At 40.4% G+C, this 23,845-nt stretch overlaps 1 protein-coding gene across 1 annotated transcript in view; it reads right to left on the reverse strand.

Annotated features, from left to right (window-relative positions):
- Positions 1-1,087: 1,087 nt before the first annotated feature.
- hmga2 (high mobility group AT-hook 2) overlaps positions 1,088-23,845 on the reverse strand; it is a 28,819-nt gene continuing 6,061 nt past the window's right edge. The window contains exons 4-5 of the mRNA XM_034075195.2: positions 10,379-10,411; positions 1,088-6,255 (exon numbers count right to left, since the gene is read on the reverse strand). Coding sequence (XP_033931086.1) covers positions 6,196-6,255; positions 10,379-10,411 — 93 coding nt within the window. The 3' untranslated portion in view covers positions 1,088-6,195. The remainder of the gene's footprint in view (positions 6,256-10,378; positions 10,412-23,845) is intronic.

Raw genomic sequence — 23,845 nt, forward strand, 5'->3', positions numbered from 1 at the left:
TGTTGAGAATATTGGTCAGTTGCTTGAAGGAACAGGTTCATATTGTAGTTAAATGTCATTAGTGTCATTTCTCTTCTACTTTATTGCACATAGCTTATCCGACTACCAGCACTGTCACCTTGAAACTATGGGTATTAATAAATGCTACACGCTGTACTTATATAGTAAAGTCCATCCTATTGAATTTACATGTTCATTCCCTGTCTTCCTTTATGGAGATATGCTCTTATACCTAAATGCATTGATGTGTGGGCGATCGTACCAAAGCTAGCTTGTATAAAAGAGCAGTTAGCATGCTTGTCCGAGGTAAGCCAATTGCCATTATCATGCTTATACTGTATGTAACAGACCAGTAAACTAAGGAGAAAGCAAGGAGGACACCTCCTCCTCTACATGGGTCAATCGGGAGGAATTAGCACAAGGCTTTATGATGGGCGCTGGCACTAACAGGAGGTGAGGTGTGTGTGGGGGGGGGGGGGGGTCGGTCACTGAGTGACGGAGCCTGTCAGGGAACAGCGAGTCGGCCTGCTTTGATGTGAGGGAGGGAGCCCCTTTTCTCGCAGAAATCCCATTAGGGTTAAAGGTCTGGGGCTCCAAGGTGGTCACATACTCCAAGAGGGGAAAGAGAGAGATGTTAGAGAAAGGAAGAGTGGGCCTTAAAGGATGGGGGTGGGATGCAGTGTGGCAATGGGGGCCCAAATCTTTTAAAAAACGATGTAATTGTTAAAACCTGTGATGTCCTGAGATTCAATGAAGACAATGTGACAAAGCAACAGGCAGCCCTCTATTGTTCCTTTCTATTAACGTTGGTACGGAGACATACTGTACTTTCCACACACACACACACACACACACACACACACACACACACACACACACACAGGAAAATCACTGAGCTTTTGACATTTTGTAAATGAACTTAAATCGTGTGTCTTTGTGACTTTTGTAAAGCTTTCGACTTCAGTAGGAAGGGTTTAGTACGCCATGTGATTTACCTGACAACACACACCTTTTCAGCAAAACACATTTATCTAACAAGAACATAAATGAAAAAATGCACACACAAGTCGACGTTATGGATGCCATACTTTTTATTGTGCTGGATAAAAGGCAGTGAATATCTATAAAGACTTTGTTTAGCAAGCACAATTTGCTCAGAAAAAGAAAGACAGTAATAATATGTGGATAGAGGAAGTAATAAAAGTTAGATAATGTATAGGTTTTTGAAATTATACAGAAGGAGCAAGGAAGAGGAAGAGCTGAGAAATCTCTTCCTCTTCCCTCACAGCTAACTACAAAACATTGCATAATGTAAGAACAATCCTTTTCAAAGGTTACATGTCCAGTCTTACCTAATGGTGACTGAGAGGCAGAGAAAACAGTCTTATAAAATTCATCCCCCACAAAAATAAACTATATATATATAAAACTTTAAAATGTTCTCCATATGCTCACGGACACCTGAATTTTAAACAGTATTTAAGTTTGAAAATGAGGTAAAAGTAGGCCATTATGGAGGTAGTAATGTGTATTCGATTGTACTAGAACGTGATGTCATGAAGAGAAACTTCATTAAGACTCCCAGAGGTGGAAGCTCGTAAACAGCTTCCACAATCAATCTGTCCAACAGCGAGGTAGCATCACCTCCAGACAACTTCAGCAGGTGTTTCAGTTTCTACTCAAGGTCAGATCTCTGGAGGAAAATGACACTTTTCAAAAGCTTGTACCTTGGATCTTGAGGAGCTCAGTGGTGTCATTTTTGACCCACAATTTACACTTGGTATTATTATGTGTGAATCCATTTTTTTTTTTCGTAATCCATATAGATTACATGTTAATACCAGGTCTAAAAGGGGTCTTTCTGGCTGATGGGTGTGGTGTTAAATGATGAAGGCTGTCTGTTTCAAAGACATGCGATAAAGATGCTGATCAGCTGCATCACAGTTTATACAGCAGCTTGTGATCCTCACTGTTTAGATTTGTTTGATTACGAGACATATTATTTCCTGCAGTGTCTGGATAAAAAAGTCATTTTAGACAATACCAATATTTTACTGACTTGACGGTGTAGTCCATCCAGACTCTTCACATCGATCAAATACTTGTAAAATCTTTCTAAAATTAGATATGAGTAATCTCTGTTTGTTTTTGGGTGTTAAATCTAGATTAGTCCGAGCACAAAGATTGGGAAAGTCTGAAGACAACGTTATGGTCCAAAACACTGTGCAGATTGTTGGTTAGTGTGAGTTTACCACTGCCCCATAAGTGCCATGCTATTGTTCTGACTGATTCTTTCTGAAAACCAAAACAAACCTGAGAACTGTACCAATGGACCAAACGCTAGTTTGTCCAACAGCCTGTATCCTGAGAACTGACGTCCATTGTTTCAAAGTACCGATATCACTCCTTTTGCCTAAACCCAAGCAACACAAGCAACAAAGGCAACAAGCAATAGCCAATTGGAGGGAGAGAAACATTGGGAGGGTCAAATGATGCTATTCTGCATAATAATTAGCCATTTGCTTCAGTTTGTAGCAGGGAGAATTTTTTCAGAAAAATGGGCCTACTGGTGAAGCTGCCTTCACATGATTCGTGGTCTCTTCTTTGCGCAGAGTTGGGCGCTTCGTACAGCCGTCACCTGATTGGTTGCGTGTTGAAAGATCAGGGGTAAACAAGGTCAAAGTTTAAATAACTTGAACTGTGAGCCCAGTGTTCGGCAACAATTTAGAGCGGTGCGCAAAGCAGTTTTGTCACATATCTAGTGAAGGCAGCTTCATTTTGGGGGGATAATAGGATGTTGGACGAATGGGCTCTTGGTCTATTGTGACACCTTTCAGACTTTCAGGGTTTCAGAAATAAAGGACTGTCAGAACATTTGACAGTCGGCGTTTCCCGTACAGGTGTTGCTGATGACGGCAAGTTGAACGGATCGATGTAGCTCCTCTGAGGCTCTACCTTAGGCCCAGTTTAAAAAAAAACGTCTTAACGTTTCAAAGGTTGCCATGATGACAGGGGAAAATGGTATAATCCATCACTAAGTACAAAGCAATTCCATATACATCTGGTTTAAACCATATCACAAGAAAAGAAAATCACATTTGTGTCAAGTACACAAAACAACTAATCAAGTATATTGATATCTACTAATTAAAAACAAGAAAACATATTCATGAATACAATATACAAAATCCAAACATATCTGTTTCAAAACCTGAAGTCACTTTGAAGGTGAGAATCCAAATGTACTGAGATTTGAAGCTTGATCTGATACTTTAAGTAAGGAGCTTCTGCAGTCCTGATATAGATCATATCATACATCAATGTAACTCATACAGAAAGTAAAGAGACTGGAGGTAGGTATTTTTCTATTGAATAGTCCATTTTTAGCGGTCCGTTTGAGGTACTGTACATACAGTATGTAGGTAGTACATAACTCAGGAAAAAAACAACTAACTACTCAAAGCCAAAAAAAAATTCGTTTTATGACGCAGTGTTGTACAAACACTCGATCCTCAATAAACCGTTGTGTAAATCGGAACCAAATAAATTCAAGTTAACAGTTTGTCAAAAAGAAGTCCCAGTTTGCAGATAATGCTAAATATGTTTCATTGCAATGTTAAGATACAAATAAAAATTAAGGTAAATAAGAAATAACAATACGTAATATGTTAGCTGCTTTTTTGTTTTTTGTTTTTTAAGTATAAAAAGACAGATCACTGAATCAATGCTTTGTCCAAAAATCTCAAAAGAAGAAAATGTCAGGCCAGTCAGAGCCAAGTGATACTTTTTTCGTGTAGCTTTTGACTGCTTATTGGCTTGATTGGTGTTTTTTTAACAGTAAAATTGACATTAAAAAATTAAACTAGAGGCGTTTTCAGGTTTTCGCTTTAAAAATGTGCTTCAAATGATGGGATTAAAGCTTAACGCCACCACTTTAGGTTGAATATGGTAAGTTGTCACCTGTGTGGATGAGTTTTAATATTCTTCATATCCTCGTAAACTTGTAAAAGCACTGCCTTGGTCTGTCATACCCAAAAGGAAAGAGGGTCAAAATAATGTTCCTTTAATGTACATGGCTCTGTCAAATCTGACTTTTGCTTCTTTATGGATGTTGTAGTCTTTACCTGACTGAATCAAACATAACAGTTGCAGACATCTTCCTGTTCCTCCATGACAAGACTACAACCAACCGGGATGACCTCGCTTTAATGTACAGTATAAAGTTCCAACACAAATATCTGAACTTCCCAGGCATCTATTTGTGTGTTCATTAGCTGGTTGTGCTGAGTCAGAGGTAGTTTGAAATCATGATAAGATATTGCATTTCAGTGACCAGAAAGCGCTGGCATACCATCAGGTTACCTCGAACGTAAGGCTTCCTGGAGTTACATTGCGTAACATCCAACGTCACGCTGCCACTAAATCCAGGTATCAAGTGTGTCTTGAGGTAATGTGTGTTTTGTTCTTGTGGTTTTTGTTCTTAAGGGTTTAAGGTTTTTGCAAGTCTGTGGATTTTTTTGCAGTGTGACATCAATGGTTAAATTGAGGTTTTAAAGCTATGTTGCGCAAACTTAACGAAGCTATGTACACAAGCCTGAAAATGTAAATGTGAACAAATGGTATACAGTAGTCTGATGCAATGTTTGGTAGTGGAGGATGTGAAGAGGTTCTATGGTTTCTAGAGCAGTAAAAGAGGCGTGGCATTCCACCAACAACAGGGAGAGCAAAGCAGAACTCATGTAGAAAAGTTCTGGTCTTTAAGTAACACTGACACCCTACTGAAGGGACCGGCGGACTATCAACTCTCATTTGGACAATAACCTTAAAAAATTGTTATCGAACATTCTGTAAAATGGGCTACCCAAAGAGGTCCTGTTTTTTTTCTATGCTTATACTGGCCCAATGTTTTTAGAATCTTAAAGGTCACCTATTATGCAAAATCCACTTGTTCATGTCTTTTCTACATCAACATGTGTCCCCTTTGTGTAAAGAGACTCTGAAAGTTTCAGGAAAAAAGATTCGCTCTCTTTTTGTCCTGATCCATTTATATAAAAACCTGTCTGAAATGAGCTGGTCAGATTTTGGTCACTTTATGATGTCATAACGATTTTTTGGGTTGTGTAACCATTAGCCAATAACCAACCAAGGTAACCCCCTGCCCCCCCCCCACCTTATCACCTGAATCTCCTCTAGAGCACCATTGAGTTCTTTTGAACCAAATCTCTCTCGGAGGGGCTCCTTATTTTCATATAAAGTAACAGACAGAGAATCGGCACTTTTGAAACAGGGCTGAAACAGAGGGGATTATGGGTAATGCTGCAATGATCTGTTTAGTATTTGGAGCCAAACACTTCAGAGACATGTTTTGTACATATCTGAGACCTATAATATATTGATGAAAAACAGTATAATAGGGGACCTTTTAAAACGGTGTGGGCCAGGGTAGAAGTTCTTATATTTGCTTTTCTAAATAAGGGGAGGGGATTAAAAAGTGTCCTAGTTTTCAACCCTGCTCATATTTCAAGTGAGCGGTGTGGGATTTGATGAGCCCAATTACTTCTGAATACCAATAGGTCCTACACAGAGCTTTGTCTCCCTGTGTCGCGTGGTCCAACACTAGTATGGATGATATATGCCGATATATTGGAACAGCAGAAAGTTGTTCTCAATGTCTGTATGATGAAACCAGCCTCTTTTTTCTGCATCAACGTCTGGAGAATAAGTCAACAATGACAGGGTGTGTGAGAGAGTGTGTGTATCAGTCTGAGAGATGCAGTGGCCTTATGATGCACCACCTAATGCTATCACTCTATTATTACTATTGTAACCGTCTTTTTTAGTGTATTCTCATTGAGGAGTAGAAGTGTGATGACATGTGTGTCTTTTTCTTGATTCTATCTTTAAGCAAGCAGAATGTATGAAGCAGATTGTTTTGCTTCGTTTTATCTGTCAAGCCAGTTATCTGTTCTGTTTCTTTTTTCAAGGTCTATGTCAATATGTATCAAGGGAGCTAAAGAGGCAGATATAACTGAACATATCTGGCTGTTTGATGGCTGAGCAAAGATGGAAATTCTCTAACTGAAATTAAAACAAGTAAAATCATGTGGAAAAGGTCAAAAACAAGTGGTAAAGGCAGTCTTTTCCCTTTAAAAGACCTGACGGCTGAATGAGGTAGAGATTTCATGGTGTGGTAGCTTAGTCCTCCTGTGGGGAATCTCCAGCCTCTTCATCATCTTCTTCTTCTTCCTCTTCTTCCTGTAAATAAAAACAAGGTAGTCCATGTAATTTACCATCTACACCTCGACAACTCAAAATCATTCCAGACAACTCTGCAACTGGAGCTGTATATTTGAACTTTTTCCTATGCACATACGGAAACTGCTGAACGCATTATTCTCATTTATAGGGAAGTAAAAGACCAATTCTAGAAGATTTTGCAACCATTTGTCGACCACATTAATAACAGTGCTCCAAATGTTCCTACAAATACATAGGTGAACGTGATAGGGACGGATGTGAAGTGACCTTTACCATTGCTCTTTAAAAATAAAATGCATCAATCAAACTTCAGTGCATCACAACAAAAGGTGTTGACCTGAGGAATAACAGTAATGATGAGCTGAAATATTGTACAAGTTTATCTAAACTAAAACTATTATTTAGAAACCAAATATGTAATGGTTATGAGCAGGACCCGTGAACCCACTTGTTCTTTCTTGTCATTGTAAAAGTTATTTATTTTTTGGTTGTTTTGTGCAAAAAAATATATTTGTTTACAACATGATGAACGATGATCTAATCTTTAATTTTCAAGAAAAATGTACGCTAGAGGGGGTAGGACCAGAAAGGTTTTTTTAAGCTTCTTCTTGCCCCTGTTGAACATGACGGAGACTATTTGAGAATGTATTTATTTTAATTAGTTCGTACCTAGAACATTTATTTTTTGTTATAATTATTATTAGGAAAAAAAAGAAGAAAAAAGAAAAGAAAAAATCTGACATGTTCAATACATTTACTAATAAAAGAAATCAAAACAATTCAAGTGGAGGCTTGAGCAAAATTTGAAGAAATTCCCTCAGGGCAAGCTTAAAATACTGCAGAATACCTCGGACAGAAGGAGGGACAAGCCAAAACCTAACGCCTACATCCAGGCAACACCCATGGTAGATACAAAAAAGAGGAGGATGACCACAACCAGAGCAGTTCAGGCACTTCATATGGTTAATGAAGTAGCTAAATTCATCTTAGTCTCAAAGTGAATGGTTAATCTGGCAGGAAATGACCATGTGCATGATTGGACACCAGCCACCTGCCATAGTAAATGGACTCAGTACAGCAACCATGGCCATCCCTAAATAACCCAGAACAAGTGCTGCTTAGTTTTCTAAAGTGCATGATGACCACTGTCACAACTGGGGAGGGGAGAGGAAACACCTCCTCCCTCTTAAGAAGAAATGCATTTCATTTTCCACATGGCCTCATTTTATTCAGGGAGGCTAACTGACACAATTTATAACCCTCTTCCTTTCCTAGGCTGCGGCGGTGCAACACCACCTCCATTCATTAGTGCTCACACACTTCAGTCTTTAAAAGGGCCGCTAAATGCTACCATGTGTAACAAGGGCAAATGGGAGCACAGGGAAAAAAAGGTGGTGGTAGCACGGGTGGGGGAGAAAAAAATAAATTGCAATTATATTCCCCCCTGCCGACACCTACACCATTTGACACACAGGAAAAGATAACTATGGGTAGCCTGTAATTTAAACATCCTAGTGATGGTGTTTACTGCCAAACTGGTCCGTTAAAGCGTTTAATTTTACAAAAACATCCACTTCAGGATCAAGGCTTGGTTGGGTTGAAGGTTTAGTGGGACATGTCGTCTGACCATGCCTGAACAAAAGTGTCCATAGCTGTTTATATCCCTTTCTGACAACCCTTTTTCAAAAAGGCATTCATAGTGTTTGTACGGTACATACGAAAAAGTATTTACCAAATATCATTAACTTTGAAAGCTCCACACACCTACTAATCGGTAGAGAAGGGAAAGCAGTCTCTTGCTATTTGACGGAAAGTTAGCAACACTTTCTTGGCTCTGTCTATCACTTCCAAGTAATGCCTTTGTAGAGTCTCCAGTTCGCTCTTCACTTTACAGTACTCCTAAGGTGTTTCTCTTATTTGAATTTCCTCATGTCTTTGTTGAATAATGAAGTAGACTCATACAACTTTCCAAAACTTGTTAAGGCTAGAGCCAATCGGCATCTGTTTGCCTCTTTTTTAATCTTTCCATTGACTGTGTATGCATTTTAAAATTGAGCGTCAACAGTTTTTCAGGATTTCCACTGATTCCTGGTTCATGACTTTAACCCTCTTCTAGGGCTGCTCGATTATGGCAAATCATAATCTCGATTATTTGGGTCAATAATTGATATCATGATTATTAAAAACGATTATCCATTAACTTTGAAAACATCAATTTATTTTTAACAGTGTTTTTAACAGTTGATTACCCTGAACTTTAAGTATAATTCAACTGAAAAACCAATAAAAAAAAAAAAAAAGTAATAATAAAAAAAAAAAAAAAATCGTTTTATTTCGATTAAGTTGTTTTCGTAATCGTTGCAAGCCATAATCGTAATTGCGATTAAAATAAGATTAATTGAGCAGCCCTACCCTCTTCCCAATGACTCAATTTATGAGTTTCCCCATAACTGTCACATGCCATAGCTGTCTTTAAGTACGCCATAACCTTATGGTGTTGAAGGTTTGGGATAACTGCTGTAAAGATTTAATTGAGTTGTTCTTAAGACGTAAGCCACTATAGGGAGATCCTGGTTGTAACCCTTCAACTACACCCTGGTTTTCTACTAAACAAACCCATAAAGAGGAAATAAGTAAATAAAGTTTGTTTCTACAACTGGTTGGTGCAGATAGGGCCAATGCTGTCACAGATTCTTCAAGATCCCACCCATGTCATTCACACTGTTTACTAGCCTTATTCCAAACACTGTTATTTTAACCAAAAAAGGACGTATAGGAACATGTAAAAATAGAAGTCCTGGTTGGCAGCAGGAGCTGAAACTTGAATGGGAAACTATGCCATGTGCATGCTGTAACTTTCTGTTGGGTCGTGCATCCACCCCACCCCGAGCGCTGGAATGAAAAGGGGTTTGAGGTTTTGTACAGGCAAGTGGTGGTGGGGCTGAGATAAAGCAGCCTATCAAAGTGGGAGAGCTAAATGACATTTTTATGGTTTGCAGCTCCCAGGGCCTCACAGCGCCTCCCAACTACCTCAGTCCTGTTCCCACACAGCCACAAATCAGAGCGGAGTTATGCATTCACACCAAGAAGTGGCCCGCACCAGTGAACAGAGGGAGGCTGGTGGATTCCTGGAGTGTGAGGGAATGCTGGGGGTTGGGGTCCTGTGTCATGTTGCACTCACTTATTACCATTCTGCTTTCATTCCCCCTCTGATGTACATGCTCTCACCAGCAACACAAAACGGCATCCAATTAACTGCTACCTATTAATAGTCAGACACGGAGGAAGTGTAGTTAACTTTCTCTCCAAGAGAAAAAACCTCAGGTCTTTTTTCTTGCAAATGCCACTCCTATATTTAGGGATGTGACTTTTTCCATAGTTCTCATCCAGCTCAAAAAACGTCAGCTTTAGCAACAGGTTGAGTTAATTTTGCAGCAACTATACAGATGTTGTCAGCCTTTGAGGCACTTGACAAGAACCATTTTTCCATCACTTCCATTGATAGGAAAACGAGTACACGCAATATAATGAAAAATATGAGACCTACAAACCATCAAAACCAAATTTGGATGTAGCTTGGAGTTGTTATTAGCACTAGGAAGGAGTTTAAGGGAAGGTGGATGTGTTAACAAAGCATGTAACTTTGATACAGTCATGTTCCATCAGCTCAATGTAACAGTACATAACTTCACCATGTGGAATACTCTTAACCCCGGACAAACAAGAAGACATTTTCATGTTTTTGATCATTCCTTGCAATAGTTTGGGCCATTTGTAGGAGGTGCCTGTGGCTAAGGAGGTAGAGGAAGTTGTCCATTAGTTTCAGGGATGAAGGTCCGACCCCCATCTCCTCAAAACTGTCCATGGTCAATTGCTCAACCCCAATTGCTTCTAATGGTTAGGCCATAAATTGTATTGTACAGCAAATCATGCCATTTAATCACCAGCTCAATTTACCCAAACTCCGAAAAACTATGAGCAAGCCGTGTCCAGTATTTGTGCATGTAGCCTAAATTAAGCTAGCATTTGTCAATTAAAAGTAAACAAGCAATGTTTTGATTTACAGAATGACATTTAGTGAAATAAAGTGTGTGCGAGAGTAAATAAATGAGTATCTTACCTGAGCAAGCTTTTTCTGGACGACTTGCTGTGGCTGAAAGAGAGTAGAAGAGAGGTAAGTGTTGTTTCTCAACTTTAATATCATTAACAAGAATGCAATGTTCATAGCGGTCATTTCACACAAATGTCACATGGTTGCTAGGCAGAAGGAAAAAAGATTCCACTGGAAATGAAAAGGTAAAAACAGAATTAAACCTGGATACTGTAGGATGCACATTGTGTCTGTATTTTAACTCTACAATAACGACATAATGCAGTGATTGATCATTCAAGAGTAGAGTTAATTGACGATTGCCTAAAATCTGACGCAGCACAATTAATACATTCACATCTACACAGACCTTTTTAATACCTTGTCTTTAAGACATCTGTAAATATAACAGATATCATAAAGGATTAACAACCTGCATTATATCAATGTGTTCAAGTATCTCTGGGGTTAATACAAATGGTATTTACAGTAGGGCCCATGTTGACCATTTTCTAATACTGCCTTTTCTAAATGGCCATATTCATAGGAATAACCTCCCCCTTGCCACATAGCTCTGATAGAGAGCATTCTGCGGTGACTTTAATACGTTTTTGATATTATTGTCAATGTGTTATCGACCATAATTCCATTGGTAATCAAAAGAGTTTTGAGGCCACATACACAGAGGGATTTGAACCTCCCCTCAGCATGTTCAGTAATAGAGTTATTAAACAGTGTAATGATTGTAGGCAAAGGGCCAAACAGAAGCAGCAGCACACCACAGGAGCATTTCAGCTCAGAGTAAAGCTGGATGATGTGCAGAAGATGCGGCTGCCTCTCACACTTCAACATGATGAATATGTTAAAAAATGTCTGTTAGAATTTGACTTGTTTGTGCTTGAATTTCTTAACATAACTGCTGTTGCATGCACTTCTAAAATAATCTAAGCAAGCACACAGAGCAAGAACACAAGACACAACCTCTACTACAACTTCTTCACCACTTTGGCATATACGTGATTCACTAAATGATAAATGGCCACAGGTGAGAAAACCCCAACATACCCAAATGGAATAATAATTTGCTACAACAAGTTTTAATAGCTCCTCCACCACATTTGCTTGTTTTGTCTTGTCGGCCCTCGAACAACTTGTAGATAAGGCTTTTCATGCTGACCAATCATCTCACACAACTGCACAGGAAGTAGATCTGGACAAGAGCTGAACAGCTGAGCACTCCATTAGCTCGGAGAATGTAAAAAGGAAACGCAGAGTCGTTGGAGCTCGTAAGACCGCACAGCTGCTGGCCCTAAGAAGGGGGTAACATGTCCCTAACCCCGCACACCCACCAGGGATCAGTTCAAACAGCTGGTGTTTTCTGTGCCAGCTTTGACTGGAATTTCCATAGGCTCAATGGCAGTAATGGAGTCCGGACACCGGATGGGTCGCGCGTGAGGAATGCAGCAGGGAACATTTGGAAACTAATGCACACACAGAGGAGGATGCAAACGTGTTGGGCAGTTGGGTGCCTGACCAATTTTCCCAACCAAGTACTCCACCTGTCCCGTTCCCCTTTAATACTTCACACTCCAATCAGATGTTCTGCTTCTGTACTGTACTGGAAATAGTCTGTTAAGCCGTTGTAAAAAGGGGAGAATCATTTGAACGGGGACCAACAGAAGGAACGCTTGCCAATCCTCAATTCTAAGGCGCAGTGTACGGCGTAGTTTTGCCGGCTGCCATTGGTTTTAAATGTGGGTTGAGTGATAAAAAGAAAAAAAGATGATGCATCGCTGACCATTTCTCTGTGACTAATCAGTGGTCTGCAGTGATTACATGAGTCTAAAAAAAAGACCCTAGTATTAATGTTCATATAAACATATTCAAAGTAAAAGTATAAAAAATGTCTTCTAAATAGGCGAAAATACCACATTTATTCGCCTGAAAAAACTGCATGATTTTCAGCCCGAACTGCATATGATTAGCATGACGTGGGTATGTTTCTAAACCAGAGACAGGTGGGTAACCATTGAACGTATTTTATTTGGAGGGACCCCTGTTAATATGGTAACGCCAGCCTTGAAACGTCTGTAGTTGTGTGTAATTTATGTATTTTCTCTGGTCATTTAAAAAATAATAATAATTCTTTAAATTATGAATACCATGGTCAATAAAGCATTGCTGGTTGGAAAAAACTAAACAATTCTTGCTTGAAGAATTATGTGATGCAACAAAAAAGAAATGTTAATTACAATCTGACTGCAGCCCAGAGAGCACATCCTAAAAAATAAGTATTTAAGGGTTTATATCAATACTTACATATCAATTAAAGTAGCAGGTACACAACTTAAGGTAGTTACTGACCATAAACACAAAGGATGAAGGGTCCTCTTTGTTTACAGTCTTACCGTAAAATGTACAAGTGCTGTTACAGAGCATCTGGGACAAAGTATTCCAAAATAACCATCAGTGAAATCCAATCCCTTCGAGTACAGAAGCCACTCCTGCGAGTAGCTCCTCTCGCCCCCACTGCCCCCAAACCAGCCCCCTCGATCCCACAAAGGAGAAATGGCAGCATTGTCTTTCACAGGCTGTGGCAGCTCTTTGATGTTGCCAAGGCCCAACACTATGAATCACTTGTCGACCAAGCTGCCCTGCCCTACAAGTGTTTTTTTGGGGGGGGGGGTGGGCTGCTTCAACCACTCCAAGGTACGCTAGGTAAGTATGACTAAAACTAGGAGCCCTATGGTGGGGACCCCACTCAGCTGAAACCCAATCCCTCTGCTACTCCAAGAATGCGGCGCTCCAGGCTCTTAGCTCGAGAACCACCCAGCAGCCTCTTTCCAGAAGTCTTCCTCTGATCAAAGAGAGAAATGCCTCCGCTCTGCTGAGCACCGTGTACAGGCCACCATTCACAAAAGCCCCAGCTTGTGGAGAGGAGGGCCATTCAGCCTGCTCTCTCCAGCACCACGGTAGCTGTCCGCATCCCTTTCTGGGGTCAGAAACGTTACTGGTTCTCCAACTAGACATAGAAATCCTTCAGTCACGTCTTCCAGTAAGTTGTAGTATAGATATTTTCACAAGCACCTTCAATTGTTGACTGCTCAAGAGACTTTTCTGTCTGATCCAGCACATTGACCAGAAGCTCTACCGATTGAATTAAAGAGAATACGGCAAAACTTGCCACGTGAAACAGAAATAGGGCTACGAAGTTAGAATCAAAACATCTGATCAGATCTCAACTTTAATGGCAAGCTTTGAGTCCCAAATATATGAAGTTACATGTGCTACGCCAGCCTCATCATCATTGCTTTGGGTTCTGTTTTTCAAATGTGTATGTTATGATTGTGCGCTACTTCTGTGTTTTAACATGTGATTGCTTGTACATCATGTGTATAGAGTGTACTGTGTTCATTCTTTGCTGTCCTAGCAGTGTTAATTATCCCATAAGAAAGGGCGCTGATGTTTGCTCTGGTTAACCGTTACTGGTCCTGCTAACCTTTGTACCTCCTTTGAAGCTAAATGGATCATTTGACCAACCTTCCCTCCACAAACACAAGTCTGCACGGATGAAGAGTCTGGCGTGAGATACGCTTCGGATGAAATGCCGTGTAGATTATGAGGCAGGTAAAACCTGGAATTCTCACCATTTAAATTGTTAAAATGTAACTTTGCCTAATAGAGCACTTAGGTAGGTAAACATTGGACTTGTTTTGTTTGGAATTCACAAACTGCTGAAGGGAAGCCTTGGTTTGAGGAACTTTTAGGGAAATTAGTCAATTAATTGCAGAGGATACAGTGTTCCTCTGGAATAATTACACGTTTTTAAAGTTGATAAGTATGATTCATTAAAACAAAACCATATGCACAAAAGACTCTTTGATTTATTTAACATGGCAGGATAAGCCATTTTGGTGTTTTTTTACCAAAGAAAAGGGTCTTTTTGTTACTTTCCACCATTGTCAGTCCAAGAATCTGACCATTTCATTTCAACAATTATAGAATTAATTGGCATCACATTTTGAAAATATATCTACTGTCTTGATCAACAGGTGACCTTTTAACCATTTCACATCTTAGAAAAATTGCAGTCAGGAAAAAGAAAAAAACCTTTCCTACAGTTTCTATCCGTACACACACTCCCTTATCTCCATTTCACACTTTCTCCCATTCTCTCCCTCCCTTTTCTTTGTTTCTTATTAAAAAAAACTTTGCTAGGCCTTGCACTTGACCCTGTGAGACTTCCGCACATGAATGGTAAAGCAGATTCAGGCTCTCAGTTCTAGAAAGAATAAAAGAATATGAAATGTTGACAGTCTCTTGCATTTGTCTCTTCGGCTACAGCTTGTAATTATCCCAGTGTCTCTCGATCAGGCACTCCAACTCGTCTCAACATGTAGGTCTTCCTCTAATAATAATAATAGTGCTGTATTTAAAAGGTTACGTGGAGTCTCACTTACAGCTTAACCCCAGAAGGCACAGAAAGGTTCAAGACCAACCTTAATATTACAAAAATTACACCTAACTACATAGCGTTTCCCTTTGATGCCTTATGAAGTGATGTAAATAAAGCGAAGTAGGATTGCCTCCTGTCCTAGCCGATGCCTCACCAGTTATGAATTGCACCTATCAGGGTCCAACTAAACCCAGCGATTAGGGGGAATTTGCCGAAGGGCCCTTTGTACAAGAGAAAAATGTCTGTCGTTGCAAGGAATGTGGAAAATTCCTAGCAGACAAGCAGGCTTTTGTTGGTAGGGTTTTGGGGGGTGCTCTGGAAGGAAAGAAAAGCGCAGACAAATTGGACCGGCTCCATTTAGGAGCCTCTGCTGTTTGAAGTGAAATCTGTTCCCAGAGTATCTCAACGCAAAAAGGAAGACAAGTAGAAATGCAATACGTCTGCTTAGACTAGTATTTCATTGCTTTTGTTTGCATTTACAGAATGAAAGATTTGTTTTTGGTTTAGCGTATACTAGGGCTGCACGATATTGAAAAAAACTGACATTGCGATATATATTTTTTTCCCCTGCGATATATATTGCGTTTTTTTAACTATATTTAACCGGATGAAGGATTTTAGTCACGGACGTCTGGATCTTAACTGGTTGACTCATCATACCTTAAGTCATGATCTAACATGTCATGATAATGCATGTTGCTTCCCCTCAAATAAGGGGGTTCATCTGTGAATGAAGAAGAGAAGAACCTTTTTGTATCCAAAATAGTTCCAGATGGCAGATGTTGCTTTTCTTTTTGGAAGTAAATCTTCATTCTCGCCGGTATTGTCCTCCTGTTCCTCGCTCATTTTTTACCGGTGTTTTGATGGTCTGCAAACCAGCGGGGCGGGGCCTGCTGTGATCTGATCAAGAATTATTGTGATTGGTGGTTTGCTGTGCATGCAGAGCCTGCATGTCACTCACTCAAGTACCCCTGACATGAGAGCCGCACAAGTTTTCCTTTTGTACCAAGCAGCAAAATAATTGTACCTAATTAATATTGCACGCCCTAAAAAAAAAAAATGAAAAAAATGATATATATTATAAAAAAATTATAAAATCGCACTTCCCTGAGATGTGAATATCACGCATGCGCATATCACGTTATCGCCATGACACGATATATCGTTCAGCCCTAGCGTATACTATGTTTTGGAGCAGAATTGTCTTGGAACCATTTGATGCAAATGCATGTAGCTGTTTCCCAGCCTGCATGCGTGGCTGCTTTGAAACAGGAAGGACTCTATGCATGGCACTCAGCTCTGCCTTGTTTTAACAGAGCGTTGCAGATGTTATGAATTAACCTGTCGGGCCTGCAACAGCTCACTTCCTGCCTCTTAATAGTGGTAGCAGAAATACTCTAATGACATAAATGTCCGTATCTATTTAAGGAATTTGAAAGAAGGGCATTGTTAAAAGGAAGAGGGGAAAATCCAAGTTATCGCTACACAAACAGCCAGGACACCACAGGACAGCCATGTAACTTCCTGTGTAAAACAAACAGTGAACGTGGGGTACTCTGAGTAACTCTCCTTCTCTGACTGCCACAACATGGATCTTAAGGTTTTATAAACAGGTTTCATTACTATGTACCTGCAGAAGCTTAGTGTTCAAAAAGATGTGCTGCTTTTAGTAGTATTCTTTCGTTTTGGATGAACATTTGTGTGTGTGTCTACCATATAAGTGTGAAATTGATAATAGAGATGGCCTAACATTCCACTAAGGGTAATCCTGAAGGAGCCCAGAAACAGGTAAAAAGGTCAATGTAATTACTTCTGAATGTTTTTCCCAACATAATTTGCTATATGTTTTAAAGGTAGCAAGATGCATTTGGAGAAAAATGTTGGTTGTCCATGCACATGCTAACTCCCCAAGGTTTCCTCTGTTTATTCCTAAAGTTAAAATGATGCATCAATGTGGATTTTTGTCAAGAAAGCTCTGATCACTATTTTGTTAAGGCAAATAACCAATACAAAAGTGAACTGTAGAATAATGTTGAGTACTAACTGGTATATTAGGACCATCGAGTACCCCGATGTTGATCTACATGTAGCGTTCTTTAACTCCACTGCTTCCTAATCTGTGTTGCAGCTCGCGGCCATGATGTTGTAGCAAAAAGTGAAATGATTACACTCTTCCAGAGTCTGCAGCAGGAACAAAAAGGGTGGGAGTTATGAGAGGGAGGCATAGGTGACCTGTGGAAATCCGCTAAGGTCCCGGAGAACTCCTGATGTTTGTAGAGTCCCTGTCTGAACAAAGGCCTCTAGTGGCTGGAATCCATCCCTTCAGCCAGGCAGCAGCCCAGGCTGGAGGAAGGTGGGGGGTTGAGAATGTAGGGAATGAGGGAAAGCTGCTGCCCACCCCCAACTCCTTTCTGTGTCTCTCTGTGGTCTTTCTTTTTTCTCTCTTACAAATAGCCTGGGGAAGGAGAACGATATGGCAGAACCGATCTAAAAATAACTAAATGCACCTCATCCAGTCAAACACACAAAAATGGAGTCATTTGAAAAACATGGAAGAACGTCCTGTCCACTTTGCTAACTGCACTGTAATTAGCACATTTAAGAAAAGCCAATTTAAAAGGAGAAACGTTTTACAGGAGATAGTGTTTTCTGTCCGGCTCTTCAGGTAAGTCTAGAGGAACTAAAAGCTCTAGATCTTGGAACAACAAGAAGAGAAGAATCTGAGGATCTCACGGGAACATAAGACGATAAAAGATCAGATATAGAGCTTGAGGTATAGAGTGGTGAAGTGATGACGTATTGTTGTAGGCCGACCCTGAAATGAGCATCGCAAGGGCTTCCTTGGTATATTGCAGAAAAATATTTTTGTAGCCCACACATATTCATGATACACATTTTGTTCAGCAGGATCATCTCAACATATTGACACCACTTAGTGATATAAGATGAGTAAATAGTAATAAAAAACTAACGTTAGGCTATAAACAATGTACACCACAGTCGCATTGCAATGCATCAAAGCCAGCATGATGACGTTTAGTAGTTGCATTTGCCGTATTTTTTTTTACACATAGAGGCTTCGGATAGGGATGCTCCGATCGCCAATTTCGGGGCCGATCGCCGGAATCAGTATCGGCCGATACCGATCGCCGATCCGATCGAGTGGGCGGGGCCTAAATGGAAGATTTAAACTAATGCTGTAAAAATTATTGCGTTAACGGCGGTAATTAATATTTGGAATTAATTGCATTAAAATATTTAACGCATTTAACGCATGTGCAGAATGGCCCGCCTCATACATCCCACCAGTGGCAGCGCCAGGGTATGGCTGGGGTAGGATACATCCATACCAAGAAATGGCTTAGCCCCACCATGAAAAATGATGTTAAAGTAAGCTAAATAAAGTCCGCCAACTCGCGCTGAGAATTGCACAGACAGCAGTTAGTAAGATTGATTTCAGTAGCCACTTGTCTGGAAATACCGAAGACCAGAAACGGTTTTGAAAACTTTTGTCACGTAGTGATCGTCTTCTCAATAGAGCATCTCTGATAATGTCTTCTGGCCAATCAGAATCAAGATAACGGCGTGGTGTTGTTGCAGGAAGTCCCGACGGAGAATACTTTTGCTGTAGTACAGGTAACACATAACTGGTACGCAGGTTATGTGCGTAATCTGAAATGCGTACCGTCACCTGTGTCACAAAGCGCAGTTTTGATCACCGGACGACAGAGTCGGTCTCCGTGTGCAGAGACAGGGCTGCTGTTAACGTCGGTCTGTACAACGGAATTGTGCCAAAACTACGCCAACCGGCTGCGGAGGGAGACTTCCCCCCCCACCCCCCTTCACTGGAGCACTGCACTAAAACAGCTGATCACAACGTTCACACTCTGTGGTCACGAAGTACTCCACTAGCCCCCCCCCCCCTCTGTCGACTTTCCTGAAGTACTCCCCCGTTGATAGAAATCAACACGTAATGAATTAAGACCCCACGGTTTGATGATTGATAGGTGCTCTCTTTCATTTTGATACGCAGAAAAATGTTACAATAAACATGTTAAATGGATATATCCGCCTTCTTTCATTTATCTTTCCATTCCCACAACAATATACATAAAGAAATGACATATTTTGGACATAGTTCGAATGGTGATTAATCATGATTAATTAATTTTTAAGCTGTGATTAATCTGATTAAAAATTGTAATCGTTTGACAGCCCTAATTTAAACATCACTTTAAATGGAAGATTTAAAGTGATGTTTAAATTAGGGCTGTCAAACGATTAAAAATTTGTATTGAGTTTTTGTGATTAAACTCAGTTAATGGGGCTCATTCACTGGAGCTTCCACAAACAACAATCAACTTAATTATTACATTCAAATGATGTACATTATTCAAGTTTACATTCACTTTGGATAATAACACGGGAGAAATTAGTGGAAGCGCTCTCTTTTCCTCTCTCCCTCTCTCTCTCCCCCCCTCTCTCCCCCTCTCTCCCTCTCCTGACAGCCTGTCAGTATCTCATGCAGCTCACTGATCCAGTAATGAGTGACCCGACAGTGAAGAATAAATATATTTATAACTAGTAGCTTGTTCCAGAGGTAGATAAAATAGCTAAGTGTGTTAGGTCTAACTCTTGTGTGTTTCGCTCCGCTTACCGGTCCGGCGGGCGGAGCTGCAGGATTTCTGCTTCACACACACACGTTGCATACCGCTATTTTACTGTCTTTTTCGGACACCTTAAAAATAATGCCAGACCGGTGAAGCCATTTTGGCGAGCTTGTTTTGCCGCACACAGAGAAAAGTGTCATGTATTTTACGTCATGCGATCGGCTCTTGCGATCGGCATGTTTAGAGAGCACCGATCGATCGGTAGAGAGTCAGTATCGGCCGATCTCGATCGGTGACCGATCGATCGGAGCATCCCTAGCTTCGGACATGACGTATTTTATGTTGTAGAACAAAACGTTCTCGTGTTAACCAGATCTTATTTCAGGCTTATAACCAAATACACGTTCTAAAGATTGTTGATTTCAATACGAGGGAACTGGAAGTGGTAAAATTGTGTTTTCTGTGTTTTAGGACTCATCACTGCACGACTCTTTAAAGCCAGTCATTCTATCAATAATAAATAATGTGATTAATAATACAATACTAGTTTAGGGTGCACACAAAATTAAGTTTGATGACCTTGAGTTAAGATTATTTGGACAAACGTTTAAAAAGGTCAAGAATTAGCTTTTTCATGAATTTTGTATAAATGTAAATACTTGTTAGACTTGCTCAACACCACAGCCCTGATTCGGCCCCTGATTCACTCTGGACACCAACTTTTCCGGGTGAATCTGTTGCCCAGAGACCCTGGAGGCCAAGTTCCATACGTTTTTTATGTGAGGCTTGCCAATGCTATAAAAAGCGTTTTAATGTCGGACACAATTGGACAATTACCCCTGCCTCACCCATGCATGCATTCAAAGGAGAGACGTTTTCACAGGCTGCTTGTTTCTGAGGACCTTCCAGGCCTCGCCACTTTCTCAAAGCTGCTGGACAAACTCCTAATCATGCTGCTCATCACCTCTGCCAGACTTCCTTACTTTTCTTCTCCTCCGAGCTCCGATTCCATTGCCTGGCACCTGCCCTCGGTGTTTGACCCGAAGCCAAGAGCAGCAGAGCCTTGTGTGAAGTGGGAGTAGACCTCTCCCATTCACACTATATCAACTCCCCTTACACACACACTCATGCCATTGCACTTGTGCTCCCTTGCCCATTCACTTAGTCATTTCCGCACATTTGACGCGGAGGCTATTAGTCTCACAGTAGACTCCATTTAACACCAATAAGGGTTTGCATGGGCACAGAAAGGGGAGATGGGTATGAGTGTGTCCTGGCGGTGAGTAACTTCGGATGTGACTGCGGAGAATCAAACACAAAGAGGCAGCTGTATGGGAGGCAGCAAGACAGCTCAAGGGCAGGGAAATGGTTTGGCTTCAAAACATTCACTGGCTGACCAATGATAAAGGAAGCAGAAATAGAGAAGCAGAATTATATTTTCTCTTATTTCATGGCTTTGCTTTACAAATTGCACCATTCCTGTTTAGCATTGCCCAAATGTTGCAAGTACCAATGAAGTGTAGCAGGGATACTTAGTTAAAATATTATATAATGTTTCGAAGTCTCATTTATATGGCAGCAGAATGACCCTCTCTTGGCCTACGTATGACAATCACCACTTTTGTGACCTGAATTAAAATCTACTACATCTGGCGTTTGATACTTTGAGGAGCATCAATGGAATACCATTCAGCCTTATTGCATTGAGGTGTATAATCAAAAAACATAAAAAGACAAACTATTTTTTTAGTTGAGATTTCTCAGATTCAAGATCAAAAGTGCTAGGGGTATAAAAATTACCAAAACTCAAACTGGATGTTTTGGAATGGAGTACACTCTTGTATCTTATCGTTCACGCGACTCCATGACATGTATGCGTCCTATTTCCAGCAATGATAGGGCACGAAAGTTTCGCCAACAGAAAATTAAGAGGTTTACTGTGAACATGCCGAACAAAACTAAACATTGCACCTTTAAACAAAGCAGGCTGTTAAAACCTTGAAGAACCAATGATATTCAGTTTAAACACCGAGGTCTTCAAGTTCAAGCTTTTACTGTGATAATCCCTTCTAAGAAAGCTTTACCTATAGGCAGCCTATGTTGTTAAGAATTCCAAAGCTGTACTGCAACACGGCTTAACACAGGGACAAAGAGTGTATCTTGCCTGTAGTGGAACCAACACATCCAATGACAGTCGCCATTTGGCAGCAGAAAAGGGGGAACTGCTATGTACAAGTGATGAATGCAAACTACTGGAGAGCGGAGACTCCCCCTTCGAGCTTTTACGAGCAGAGGAAGCTGGTCAGCTTGGCAGAGGGCTGCCTATCCATCTCAGCACCTGCACAGAGGACAGGACCTGCATCCCTACAGTGGACGAGCAACGAGACATACCGATGAGGGACCAGTCCGCATAAGTCGGGTCTGACCAGTCCTAGTAGTTCCTGCTAGCTGTAGGAATATAAGATAAAAGTAGTTTTACTGGGGAACCTGTCCAGGGTCAATCATCTCTCTCAGTCAATGTGTTCTTGTCCCTGTATGATATTATATATATGCAGTCTGTGCTTTGATGCGTATTAATGCATTTATTTATACTGTTCCTGAGCCAGAAGTCAGTTTCTCTTTTATAATTAAAGGTAATCAACTCAACTCCTTAAAAGGGGCCCTATTTAGCTTTTTGTGGTTTTCCCTTCCTTGTTGTGTATTATATAAGTTTGTGTGCATGTAAATGGTCTGCAAAGGCTAAAATCCCTCCATCACGTTCCCTCAAGAGGACAATGTGTGCGCTCCAACACATTGTATGTGATAAGGGGTGGGACATCTCTAAGCGTTTGACCAATCATAACAAATCCAGCCGGCTAACCAATCAGAGCAGACGAAAAGAGGTGCTGCAGAACATTAAAGCATGTAAACATGTGACAGCAGAGGCCCCTTTAACTAAGCACTAACAAAACAGCAAGAGACCCTAATGATCCTGCTGCAAGGTTGCTGTTCTAGTTAAACATTTCCTTGCCCATATATAGCAGAAGGCTGCTGTGAGGCAGAGGCTTTGATTGTCAAAGGGGTGTCAGCACATGCCCCGCGGCAGTCACAAAGGTACGCTATCTACAGTACACAACTGACTAGTTTGCACTGCGGCCTCTCTGCAGTTGATGTCAAGCAATGGAGGCCGCTGTGTGGGTGGATGTTGGTGTGTGTGTGTGTGTGTACTGGTGTGTGTGTACCCGGGACATGCAGGCACTGGCAGGCAGCACCACAAAGAGAAAGCTGCAGTAAACCTCCACTGTTTTATCAGTTCAGTCCAAGGGTTCAGCAGCTGGTTGAGAAACTGAAGTGTTGCTGTTGTGTTCTCTGACATAACACAATACGGGCCTGATAGAAGTACTTTTCAGGCTGTACACCTCCTTTTTTTTACATATCTACTAAAAATGATTTCCCAACACTTTACGATGCTCTCAATCCACTTGAACTTAAATACTTGCCATGACTTGCTTAATGACCTTTTATACTGACTTAAAGAATGTAATACATTCAATGCAGTGCGTTTTTTTCCACCTATTGAGGACAGGCAAGATTTTCATTGCACATTTTAAAACCAAGGAGATGAGTAGTATTGATGTACTTTAGATAAGAGAAAACATCCCATGTTTACAACTTTGGCAGAGGACAGGAACTTTGAGGTGAGGTGAGGAAAAGTGTTGTATTGCCAACTCAAATACATCATAGTTATTAGAAAAATCTCTGTTGCACTTGTGTTCACCATTTGGATTTTGTCATGAATGCAAGTCAGATAGTCGTATTTACAATAGCTGTAAAATTATATTATGAATGAAAACAGAAAACTCAGTCAATTTTACAATGTTTTCAATGTGGTTATTTAATTATATTTTTAAAAGGCTAACAATTATCCCTTAGATTGACTTATATTCACAACATTATGAATTATAACAGTGGGTATAATACATTATAAAATAATAAAATGAACTAAAATACGCTATGATGTTTTTTTTAAAAAGACATTGTGTTACTTTTAAATATTGCGTTGTTTGAAACTTGACCTTATAAATTGCTTTATAAATGTCATTATTTTTATATATACACGGATATAGGCAGAATAAAACACATTACATGTAAGGTTATAATTTGTTATAGAGATGTCTTGTTGAGGATAGAGGCTGAGGATTACGATGCATTTGAACGCAGCGTACTGCTTTTGAAGCCACCGCTCGGAGCTGATAAGTCTCAGCCAGAGCATGCGCCAGTAAACCAGCAGAAGTTGGTTAGTGAAGAATAACTAAAAATGCTTTTTGCTTAATCTTGGAAGACACTATTCCTTCCATTTCTTTTTTCCTCTTTTGACGACCGTAATAATGCAGACATGCTGTACGCAGGAGAAAGTTCCCCGCCTCTCTCCTCGCCCTTCCTGGTGGCACT

Source organism: Pseudochaenichthys georgianus, chromosome 23, assembly GCF_902827115.2.
Source record: "Pseudochaenichthys georgianus chromosome 23, fPseGeo1.2, whole genome shotgun sequence".
NCBI classification, from domain to species: domain Eukaryota; kingdom Metazoa; phylum Chordata; class Actinopteri; order Perciformes; family Channichthyidae; genus Pseudochaenichthys; species Pseudochaenichthys georgianus.